At 40.8% G+C, this 12,500-nt stretch overlaps 1 protein-coding gene across 1 annotated transcript in view; it reads left to right on the top strand.

Annotated features, from left to right (window-relative positions):
• Positions 1 to 12,500, top strand: part of f13a1b (coagulation factor XIII, A1 polypeptide b) — an 18,370-nt gene that overhangs the window by 2,987 nt on the left and 2,883 nt on the right. The window contains exons 2-14 of the mRNA XM_030075812.1: positions 408 to 626; positions 2,759 to 2,947; positions 3,635 to 3,883; positions 5,332 to 5,450; positions 5,888 to 5,995; positions 6,511 to 6,685; positions 7,626 to 7,764; positions 9,071 to 9,174; positions 9,422 to 9,510; positions 9,636 to 9,789; positions 10,440 to 10,715; positions 11,477 to 11,637; positions 12,243 to 12,379. Of these exons, the coding sequence (XP_029931672.1) occupies positions 440 to 626; positions 2,759 to 2,947; positions 3,635 to 3,883; positions 5,332 to 5,450; positions 5,888 to 5,995; positions 6,511 to 6,685; positions 7,626 to 7,764; positions 9,071 to 9,174; positions 9,422 to 9,510; positions 9,636 to 9,789; positions 10,440 to 10,715; positions 11,477 to 11,637; positions 12,243 to 12,379 (2,087 nt within the window). The 5' untranslated portion in view covers positions 408 to 439. The remainder of the gene's footprint in view (positions 1 to 407; positions 627 to 2,758; positions 2,948 to 3,634; positions 3,884 to 5,331; positions 5,451 to 5,887; positions 5,996 to 6,510; positions 6,686 to 7,625; positions 7,765 to 9,070; positions 9,175 to 9,421; positions 9,511 to 9,635; positions 9,790 to 10,439; positions 10,716 to 11,476; positions 11,638 to 12,242; positions 12,380 to 12,500) is intronic.

Here is a 12,500-nt window from a genome sequence, read left to right as displayed (position 1 = left end):
GAAACTGAAGCCTTATTATTATTATTTCAAGTGGAAGATGGCAGCAGTTACTAATTGTTCACATGCAAACTTTTGACATGAATCCAGGTGTGGATTTTCATGGGTGTGTGAGCAGCTAAACAGATGGGACACACCGATACACACATATTAAAGAACCATGAACTCAAGATGCACAATTATCCTTTTTTTCCTGTATTTTTCACATAGATATGATTGAACACAAATTATTACCATCACTGAGGATGACCATGATAAAAATGTATGTGTTCTCAACAAATCTTAGGCATTGCTTTCGGTAAATATGTTGCAAGAAACACTTCACATTTGCCAGATACTGAAGTCGCCATCCATAAGAATTTTCACAGGCTTTTGTGGTGCAACAGTCTCCTTCTCTTCCTCTCTCGCAGGCCTGTGAGGGAAACCTGAACCTGTCACCACCATGTCTGACCAAGCCACTACCGCCACTCCCACCTCTCCCCCTCCTGCCCCCTCTGGCCCCCGCCCCAAGGTGTCCAACCGCGGCCGCAACGCAGTCCCCATCTCCAGCTCCAACTCCGACACAGCAGACATACCTGAGTATGACTACTTTGTTGCACCGGGACCCAGAGGATATCCACCTCTGACTGGTGAGGAAAACATATTGGGAGCGTGTGAGCTTGTGTGTCAGAGCAGAATGTGCTGATATGTTTATGTCCTTGTTGCATGGTTCATGTATTCCAAATTTCTGGAGTCACTTCTGTTTCTATTTGTGGGAGTTGCTGGAATCACTGTGACTCCTGCAGTTTAAAGCAGGGTTTTTAAAATATTTTCATGTTCTGGACCCCCATGTGAAGTTATTTGCTCCGAGACCCCGATATAAAAAGATAATTTGGTTTGTATTAACTATCAAATTGTATGCATATCATACTTGATCACTGAAAAATAGAGTCAGGGAGGGGAGATTAAAACATAATGTTAAAATAATTATATTAATAATTTCATATCATAACTTTTCTAGTGAATTAAATCATGGTGAAATTAAACCATTCCTCATTTTGCTGAGGGAAGCCCCTCAAGGACCCCTGAGGGTCCCTGAACCCCACTATGAAAACCACTGGAGTGAATAATAGAAAGCTGCTGTACATGTGATATCAGTGTACAGTACATGCAACACCCAAAAGGCTAAGCTGTGGCAGCTCTGTCATGCTGGATTAGCCTAAAGGTAGTTTACACAAATTAGCCATCCTGTACTTAGGGCAGTTTCTCCCACAGAGCACCAAAGTGAGCACAAGAATACACACACGATGCCCTCTGCCTTTCGAAGGAAACTTACAAGCCCTGCCTTCATGTTAAAGCAGCAGAACAACATGATTTGCTATTTTATGTGCATAGACAAAAAGAGAGAAAAAAACTGTAAAATCGAACGAGTGGACATACAGAGGTTAAACGAACATCTTGTCTCAGTTTTGGTAAGTCAGAAAAAAAAAAATATTGTGTTCCTTTAAAAGAAAAAGAAAGCAAAAGGGGAGGAAACAGCTGGAGCACACATCCAGAGATAGCACTGCTCTTCTAGGCTAAGATAATTCCTCTCCCCCACAATGACACAGTTTCCAGTAGACTTTGCACATGACTGACACATGAATGACATCCAAAGAAGAAAGTTTTTGTGAAACAGACACCGACTTCCTGGAGCTTGTCGTCACGCTCCGCTCTGTCTTATCGTAAAAATATCCAGCTGTGACAGTTGAGTTTATGAATGCAGTGACTGGGGTTTTTGTGGTTGATTGATTGTCATACTGACAGAGAAGACTGCCAAGAATAGTGGTGGATTTGGTGGGATGTGTGTGTAGGTGTGTTAGGGGAGGGGTTACACACAGCACCACTGAAGCTTTTTGATAGGCTACATAGGCCCATCTACAACTCAATTTTTCGAATTGGTCCTTTTGTGCCTCGGCATGATTTCTAGACTGTAAAATATCTTTAAGGCACCTGGACGACTTCTTCTGTCTTGCTGTTACACCCAAAGAAATAATTTTTAACACATAAATGCAAAAGCGACTGATTTTTTGACCCTGCGAACAAACCATTAAGCCTCTGTGCGAGATCTGATGGAGAGTCTGCAGCACGTCTGCCCATTTGTTTTGGATTTCCTTTGGTGCAATGTCAGAATCTGGATGCACCAACATGGATGTCAACATGAAGACACTTTGAACCACTGACTAAATGAATAGTGACGTCTCTGTCAGTTTGAAAAAGTTCAGGTTCTCTGTAGTTTTATGTCTTTCAAAACGGACACAAAGCCAACAGAGATGGAGGTGTCATCAGCAAACAGACCCTCAAAATGATTAAAAATTATTAACAACAGATGCTGATGGACAGACTTCATAGATCAGTGTGGCCACACAGATTTGGATCAATCAATTTGGAATCAATGCTCATATTTATAGCAGAATTCCCGGGTCTTAATGCTTACCAAAACAAAATCAGTTGTTCCATGGCTCAGATCTGTCTGTCAACAAAAATTTCATGGATATCTGTTCATAGGTTTTCCCAAAAAATCTGCTGCGTGACAAACCCTTTAATGGAAAAAATCACAAGTATCCATTACATCACAGCTTCCGTTTGTGCTCATCAGTACATTCAAACATATCGATTTTAGTGAATGCAAAGGCTGTGAATCTTTCAGTTCAACTGGTGAAGTTTTTCATGTTTCTTTCTGCTTGTATATGTAAATCTGTTTTATGTCCATCTGTTTTTCTCTTGCTCTCTGTCCATCCAGAGTATCTGGACATCTGGGAGGTGGACATGCTGAAGAGGCCAGATGAGACCAACAAGATGGAGCACCACACAAGCCTGTACGGCTCTGACTTCCTCATCGTCCGCAGAGGACAGGAGTTCCAGATCAAGATCACCTTCAACCGGCCCTACAAACCCAATGAGGACAAGTTCGCTGTGGAGTTTGTCATTGGTGAGATCCAGCATTCTGTAGTGTGAGGGAGAACTCTCAATCCTGCAGAAAAGGTTGTTTTTAATCACCTGTGGATCACATGGTCATACACTGTTACAAGCGTAAACAGCTTGAAGGACTTCATTACCCAGAAATTATGTAACATGACACAAGCAAATTGTCCACTCAGACCAAGATTTATTTGTTTTAATCGGGGTGAAGTTAAGTAGGGTTGCTCACTGCCACACACAGGGTTAGGTTTTCCCACCAGTGAAGATAAAAACACCAGAACTTCGTTAAAGCCAGGGCAGGTAACTTTGCAGAGTGCAAGACAAGACAACATGTTGTGAGACTATAGATACTCCTGGAACTGGAACGTGCTTCCAATAAAAACGTCAAGCAGATGGGATCTTTAGATGCTGTCAGTGTCAAACGAAGATCAAACTCTACGAAAGACTCCATCCTGTTGCCCCTTAGGTGTTACTTTGTTGTACGTTGTCCCGTCTCAATAAAGAAAACTGGATTGTCCCTTCTACTTTAAGAAATGAAGTGATTTCACCGATTTTGAAGTGATTATGTTAAAAATACCGATCAGGTGCTCATTTTAAATTACCCTCCAGTCAAGGTGGCTTCATTCAACTTGAACACCACTCTTATTTCTCAATGTAATGTCATTCAACTCGTACTGTCTCACATTCTCACATCCAGGGTCCAGCCCTGAGTACAGCAAGGGCACCTACATACCCGTCTTTCCCACCAAGGAGCGTCAAAGCTCATGGGCGGGCCGTGTCGTGGACAGCTCCAACAACGTGGTCACCATGGGCATCACCCCGGCTCCGGACTGCCACGTGGGGAAGTACCGCCTGTACGTCGCCGTGGTGACACCCTACGGCATCCGCAGAACCAGGCGGGAGAAGAGCAGAGATGTTTACATCCTCTTCAATCCCTGGGTGGCAGGTTGGTTTTAGTCTCAGCCATGCATTGGGACATTTTCAAAAAAGTTATTCAACTACTGAGCTGGAAATGTGTTGTTAAAACATATTTTTATTTTAATTCTATGAGTTGAGTTGGGTTTCAGTTCCACATTTGAACTTCTTTCTTTCAACGTAGAGGTCAGCCAAGGCCTCAGTAGTGATACTCAGTTTTACAGCGAACTAAATCAAAGCAGCAGTGTGAGTTATCTAACCCCTAAAATCTGTGATGTAAGAGGAGTGGATCACAGTTTATGAATTATTTAACTCACTTGACAGATATTAAATTAATCATTTTCGTGCTATCACTTCCTCTGTAAGGGTACTGGTATTGTAATTTTGTAAAAATATACTCAGACTTCACTATGACTCAAACTTCACAAGTATATGTTTTGGCAGGCTGAAGTAGGCCTATCCAAGATACAGAGTAGGTCCACAAACACAGAGGCTGGTGTAACACCTGAATTTTGTCCTCAGCATGCCAAAAAAGTGGGTGGAGGCCTTTCAGCTCTAGAAAATAAAAAGCACATTAAGAGCAACTGACCAACAAATAATGACTCAGTAAACATACATGCATACATTAACCTATGCAATGCATTTCGGGTGTGCACTCTTTCTTAGGCATCAGTAAGGCTACGTTTACACGTAGTCGGGTATTTTGAGAAACAAATATTTCCCTCCCTCCGTTTTCCAAAATAACAGCGTGCACACGGCATCGTTTTCAAAAAAGTTTCCGTTTACATCAACCCGCATAAATACGCCGTTGAGCGCCATCATAACTACCCCAAGCCTATGGGCGGTGGGGTAGGAAGAAGGAGAACACCATGCAAGCCAATCAGAAGCCAAACCAGACAGCAGTCTGCCCAGGTCGGACCCAAGCGGTGCTGGCTCTCTGTGTTGGAGGGAGGAGACTGACCTCCGAGCCCTTATTCATCTCTGCTCCTCTATATAAAAAAGCTGCTGTAATTGAAAATGCAAACATATGGACAGAAATGCGACTGCTACTGTGAATGCATCCATGATCATCACCATTATAGACATAATATACGTATATCATGTCTATGATCACCATAGCCAAATGTAAACATTGTGCGCACTTTTGGCACGTGACGTCGGCTGCCTGAAACTCTGTATTTCTCCGTTTTTCTCAGTTTACATGCAAACGCGAAACAGGAGTTTTCCTAAATCTCCACTTTTGCCGGAGTTTTTAGAAAGAATCGTTTTCAGAGGCGAATTCGCCGTTTGCGTGTAAACGAAGGGCACAAACGAAGGGAAATGTCGCCGTTTTTAAAAATACCCGTGTACGTGTAAACGTAGCCTAAAAGAAGATGAAGGAGGACGCTAGAAATAAGAAAAAAGGGGTGTTGACGCAAACTCGCATAGGATATGCCTGTTTAATGTGTCTTAATGGGCTAAATGTGCTGTTTTCCTCAGCTGACGCAGTGTTTCTGGATGACGAGGAAGAGAGGGACGAGTGTGTGATGAACGAGATGGGAATCATTTACCACGGAGCCTACGATGACGTGTCTGAGAGAACCTGGAACTATGGACAGGTATAGAAAACCTTTCTTAAAAAAAGAGTGAAAGCTTGTATAAGTTCCCAATCTGCCAAAGATACTACAATAAAAATCAATATTTTGATCTATAAAATCAAGACCAAAGCCAATATTTCAGTTTACAGGGGCAAAAAAAAGTATAATATTCAGCTTAGTGAAACCTGAAGCAGCCATGCCTGCTTCAGCAATTATATTACTGGCAGAAAAACACACTTCTTCAAAACTGCAAACAATAATGTCTATTATTCAAACCATGCGAACAATACAAAAAACTCCTAAAATCTATGGTTATAGATATAGAAGACAAAGTTAATATGATCATAATATGATCATGTCACAACAGATTACAATTCGATTCATACAGTCACTATGTTGCATTTTGTAATTTGTAATGCCAGCTGTAGACACTTTTTTAAATATTTGGTTGTTTCTAGTTTGACTATGGAGTCCTGGATGCCTGTCTGTATATCATGGACAGAGCGGAGATGCCCATCACCAACAGAGGAGACCCAATCAAAGTGGCCAGGAAGGCGTCTGCCATGGTGAGAAAACACAGCCAATATATCTCCCATAAAGCACAGACATACAGTCGACTGCTTCACTGGATATACAAGATGAACAGTAACATGTTAAAGCTAGTGGGGATGCTTTAAAGGCTCATTCTCTGATTTTCAGTCAGAGTTTCTCTAGCGTTTGAGACAAACGGTGCAAAAACAAGAAAAAGCGCCCCTCTCAGTTGTCTTTGCTCTTGCAGTATGTGTTTGGGTGGAAAGTTTAGATTCTGGAGGCGCTTTTGTTCTATATAACCAAAATCGATGAGTGTGCCCTTAAATCTATAATAAAAGCCAATGTATGGAAGTGTAGTGGTCATTTGTGCAAAGATAGTCATTTGGCACCATATGGCAATATATCAGTCATTATTTCAGTCATTTCAGTCATTTATTAAGTAATAATTGATGTATATCCCACTGATCCTTCACAACACTTACAATAATTCTATATATTACATGTTGTCAAAAGTATAAATGTCTTGCACTCTGCTCTCTGTCCCGCCCAGCTGAACTCCCGTGATGATGAAGGTGTGCTGGTGGGTAACTGGAGTGGAGACTATACCTATGGAGTGGCTCCCACTTCCTGGACCGGCAGCACTGAGATCCTCCTCAACTATTCCTCCAGCAAGATGCCCGTCTGCTTCGCCCAGTGCTGGGTCTACGCTGCCGTCTTCAACAGCTGTAAGACCTGGTTTCTGCTCAGGTTGCATGACAAAGCTCCTAGCAGCCAGCTCTTGGACAACAGAGGCTCTGAACTAAATGTAGAACATTGCCAGCCGATGAGATCTGAATACATACGGTTATTTTTGTGCTGTTTTGTGCTGTATTCCCAGTTAGGAAAATGTGTTTTTAAACCATGACTCCACAGGGGGCTTGGTAACCGATGGATTGAATGAGCAGCACAATTTAAAAACAACCGAAATCTCCACAATTCAAGCATAATCCTTGAATCTAGAAAAATTGGATTTACTTTGCTGATGCTATATTGCCGTCTGAAAATTTAATTGTGCAGTCTGCTCTCTTCGAAGAAAAAAGTAGGCTAATATGAAAGCAAGGCTTGCAAATTCATGAGGATTCAAAGTCTGAGGGCATACGGTACAGAGAGATAATCCAAGGGAACATTTTACAATTTATTTATTCTATAATGTGACCCTAGAGGAGTTCACAGGTGTGTTTTAAACTTACAGACTATTCTTATAACATACCTTGAATGACTCACACCCAAACAAGTATTTCCTGCCAAGCTGTTATATATATTTATTCATCATTTGCACCCAGCCAGTTTTCCTCTGGACCTCCATGATGGCACCAGATGTGGTTATTCAGTTTGTGTCAAAGCTGCTAAATCTTTATTCGTGTTCTTGCTATAGAATTAAAACCCCATTAAATTACATTTTTCCCACTTTAAAGTTGACTGTGGTCTTATATACCAGGTGAGCTTTATGACAATGCAATTCAAAACACTGTCATATCAAAAATTAAATTTAATAGGCATACCGTTACTCTCTTCATTCTCATTTTTATGGGTTTTCCAATTCTATTGTGTTGTGTTCTGTCGTATTCTTCTCCTCACTTCATCTGTCATTAACTGTTGTCCCTGTTTTTGGCTCTTTGTCCCCAGTCCTGCGCTGTCTGGGCATCCCCGCCCGGGTGGTCACCAACTTCTACTCTGCCCATGACAACAATGGCAACCTGAAGACTGACATCATCCTGGATGAGAACGGCAGGATCGACAAAAAAAGCACCTTGGACTCCATTTGGTCAGTTTCCCTCCTCTTTAAAGAGCTACTGTACCTTGACGTTTTGAATTGCTGTTGTTGTCTGGTTTATTTTTTATCGCTAGACACTGACCACAACACTGGGAAAGGTTTCAGTGTTATTTTCTCCTCACCGACAACAATGCCTTCAGGAAATTGGCCTATAACTTTAGCTTGAATGGCCTCAAGATGTTACTGCAGCCATTTTCATTTAATTAAAGGAAATCATGACTTAGAAGTGATCAGCTTCTTAATTGATTGTAACAACAGAATTATATTTTGAATTATATTTATTTATATTTTGAATGTCTGGTTTCTACACACAACAGAGCCCATTTTAGAGCCATTTTAGATTTTAGGCTCAAAATGCAAGCAAATACAAATGAACTGCAGGGACATTTTGAGGCTGTTCAGGCTGATTAAGCTTACAGCTAGAAATACCCATTGGTTTTAATGAGGACACTAACATATTTTCCTTTGATTAAATGATACTTAGTGCCATATATAAACTTTCTCCCAGATTCTGACAACTGTTTGACGAAGCAAATTAACCCTTTCATGCATGAACTATGAAAGCCTGAGTCCAGATTTTTTTCTTATGTGTTTTTACACTTCTTAAGGCATGAAAATTTCTGTAAGTCTCCATACTTCTTTCAGGATGCAGGTATTACCATGTCATTCTACTAGTATTAATATGTTTTCAGCAACGAGAATTGACAGTATCTTCATAAACCTCAATGGAGGGGAGCAGCAGAGAGCATTCTAACAGCTGATATGCAATTCCGCCATAGAAACCATTGCATTTAGGAGAAAATTACTTTTAAACAGCTGTCCACTGTAGTGACCGCTATGCATGAAAGGGATAAAAGACTAAATGTGAAAATATTACTTAAGCTAGAAATGCACTTAGAGAGGTCTCACACCTGTGACATGTGCTGTTCTAGTACATACGGACTGCATATTATTATATATGGCAAACTGTGATATCCCTGCTTGACCTTAACTGGTCTGAAAAAACATCCTATAGTTCAAGTTCTTACCTGACCCCTAACCAAGATGCCAAGTTTGGTCCAAATCAGATAAAAACTGTCCAAGCAGTCGCTGCAAACACCAGCCAGCTACACTTATCACCAGAGTAATTATTACTGCAGGTATTTTCACATCAGAGACATATTTTCTCAATAATTCCTAAATAGTTCCTTATTGTTTCTCAATTGGTAACACATCATTTTTAAAATAAATGATGAAACTGGGCTTTTATCATCCTTCTTTCCATACTGTTGTCTTAAATGATCTGGTCTGCCAATAGGAACTACCACTGCTGGAATGAGTGCCACATGTCCAGACCAGACCTGCCACCAGGGTTTGGAGGCTGGCAGGCGGTGGACGCTACGCCGCAGGAGACCAGCGATGGTAATGACAGTGAATACAGAGTTTGTGGTCAAAATGAGACCCACACCTTAAAAAAAAAAAAAAAACTTGACTCAAGGGGATGTTTGTCCACACAGGTGTTTGTTTTTTGAAGGTAGAAATATTGACAGAGGAATATCAGATTTCAATGTTACCTCCAAAATGTGTATGATTTTAGAAAAGAAATGGGTGTGTAATTGAGCTCTCCTTTGTAATCGATATCTAATCTATTAATCCATTATCCTCCAAGGGATGTACAGGTGTGGTCCTGCATCGATCCAGGCCATCAAACACGGTCAGATATGCTTCCCATTCGATGCCGCCTTTGTGTTTGCTGAGGTCAGTACCTTTAAACAGTCTCTTGGTATCAATTTCAATATTGTGACCTATTTTTTTTTCACCTATTTTTCCTGTTGTAGCTGGACCATGGTGTCACTGACAGTATTTTCCCTCTCTCCCCTCAGGTGAACAGTGATGTGGTGTTTTATTCCCGGAGGAGAGACGGCACCCTGGAACCAGTCAAAGTGAACCGTGCCCACGTCGGCCGCATGATTCTGACCAAAGCCCCCGGCCTGGAGACGAGCCGCGACATCACCGAGCAGTACAAGTTTCCTGAAGGTCAGAGAGGACGGAGAAGTACCTCTGACAGAAAAAGAATCAAAGGGGATTTATAGCGGAGGAGGATGGTCTTCATATATAAACTATTTTAACACTGGTTCCCATCATGTGGAAAAGAAAATTTCGCACCAGTAACTATAACACCTGATATTAATTTAGGAATATATGGAAAGTCTATGGTGTCTCAATGGGTGGAGATGTAAAAAAAAAATATTGCCTTTAAGCTTTAAAAAGTAGTTTTGAACGGAATCAATAATCACTTTAAATTCTATTAGAGTTTTAAAAAGATGCTATGAAAAGAAATGCATCTCCATTATTAGCAAAATGTCACCAGGTCAAGTTTATATTTCATTTCCCCCAAACACATTTACACAAGTATCATATGGATTTTATATATATATATATATATATATATATATATATATATATTCACTACTTACATTTTGAAAATGACTTGATGATGTCAAATGTAGTTTGAAATTAAATGCTTTCCTGGCAAACTTTGCACAGAAGTCAGTATCATCAAGGTTGGACATTTTAGGGGACATGAGCAGAAGAAAAACATATTTTTGAGTGTGTTTGTGCAAAGTTACAAGCAAAGTTGCTGTCAGTATGATTTACCACAATCCTCCTTGCATGCTGGGACCCAGGCAGCACCGAGGAGCGCACCGTCATGGAGAAGGCGGAGGAGTACGGCTGTCAGAGAGAGAAGTCCGAGTTCCCTGAGGCCGACGTGGACCTGGTCCTGCCCTCGCTGGAGATCAGCGTGGGCGATGACTTCGAGCTCAGCCTGGAGTTCATCAACCGCAGCGACCAGATCCGCAATGTGGATGCCTACATCAGCGGGAGCGTGGTGTATTACACTGGAGTGAGCAGCGCGGATTTCCTGTTCAAGACCCCCAGAGTGAAGATTGAACCCAACAGCAGTGAGTCGACTGTCTATTATCCAAATGAAATAAACACCACAAATACACCAAAGCTCAGGAGAAATCCCCACCAAATTTGCATTGTCTTTCCACAATATTCCTTCACCACCAATGGGCCAAAACAAAGAGCATTATCAACTACAATATCAAGAATAATATCAACACTATTTGAAAAAGTCAGCAAAACAATATAATTTAACTAGATTTCTGTGAAAAACCTTAAAAAGTAAGCATTTAACAATTTATTCTTTGCAACGATGTATCACACATACAAATGATTCAACCAAATCAATCTGCTGATAGAGATAAACAGAATGAATTGCTGACTTGGTCTGAACTGATATGAAATATTTCAAACCAAATCCTTTGTGAATCTTAAAGAAAAATATCCAACATCATCGCAATCTAACAGAATACTATGGGCTCTTATAGAATAAATAATTCATAAGCATATCTGTTATTTGATTTTTCTTCCACATGTCAAAGAAAAAAGGATTACTGCACTTCCTCTTCAAATCAAATTGAATTCCTCCAAAAAAGAAAAATTGGTCTTAAAGGGTATCGCCAGCTAGTGAGTCATGAACCAAACTGACTCTCTTTCAAATATCCACACCAATAATAAACAATAATTAACTTGATGTTCAGAAATGTTCACAAGTGTCCAGAGGAAGCCAGTTTTCATTACTGTGACCTGCAGCAAAGCTAAAACTGGGGCTGGGAGTGGAACAAACCCTAAAAATGTGTTCATGTTTGTGCTGCAGCCATGAAGGAGGTGATGCAGGTCCGCTCTGAGAGCTACATGAAGCAGCTGGTGGAACAGGCCAACCTCCACTTCATAGTCACAGGGAAGGTCAAGGAGACCGGCCAGATCGTCACCGCCATGAAAGTCGTCACCATGCACAACCCCAAACTCTCTGTCAAGGTCGGACGGTTATAAAATTATGGTCGCACAGTCTGGTTTAGCTAATCACATCTCTGTAACTCTCCATACAGAAAACATTCACAACTCAGCGTGTTGAAAAGATGGAAACCTCCTTGTTTGATCCAACACAAGCCAAAACTATCTAAATTGAAGATATAACATTTATGCACTCTATATGTGGGCTTTCAGGGCAACTTTAGACATTGTAGATACCCTAATATCAATATATCGCGATTATCAATACACTTGTGCCAAGCATCGTCATTTGAGCTTTCAGTTAATTTGCACAGATGCACATTAGAGTTCTATGGGGCATATTTGTTCCCTTCCTTTGGGTGTTGTAACTGGAAGTGTTTGATTATGTTCATGTTGCAGTTGCTGTGCAGATGCCAGCAAAACAAACAAACAACAATGACAAAAAAACCCCAAACAAAACAAAACAAAACAAAAAAAACACCGAGATACATAAGTGATTCGTACTTATTGTAAAATTAGCTGATTATCTTACAGCATATTGCACTATCGCCTGTAGAATGTTTCTGTGTTGATTTGAGTTGTTTTTTCTGCTTTTTCTTACTTTATTTTTGACTCTGCGTGGACTGCAGGTGTCCGGCATGGCCAAATTGAGTGAAGAGATGACGGTGACGGTGGAGTTTACCAACCCCTTCAGCTTCAACCTGGAAGATGTGTATGTTCGCATGGAGGGACCTGGGATCCTGCCACCCAAGAACAAATACTACAGGTGAGCAGAGCAACGAAAAAAAAAAAAAAATACTAGTGTGTGCATTGAAAGAGAGGGAGAGCATAATATTTGCTCCAAATATGGAAGGACTTAGAATTTGAAATTACGGCCTCTGTCTTCC

This window comes from Myripristis murdjan, chromosome 18 (genome assembly GCF_902150065.1).
Source record: "Myripristis murdjan chromosome 18, fMyrMur1.1, whole genome shotgun sequence".
Lineage (NCBI taxonomy): Eukaryota > Metazoa > Chordata > Actinopteri > Holocentriformes > Holocentridae > Myripristis > Myripristis murdjan.
The sequence above is the reverse complement of the archived record's forward strand: the minus strand, read 5'-3'. Positions and strand labels throughout refer to the sequence as shown.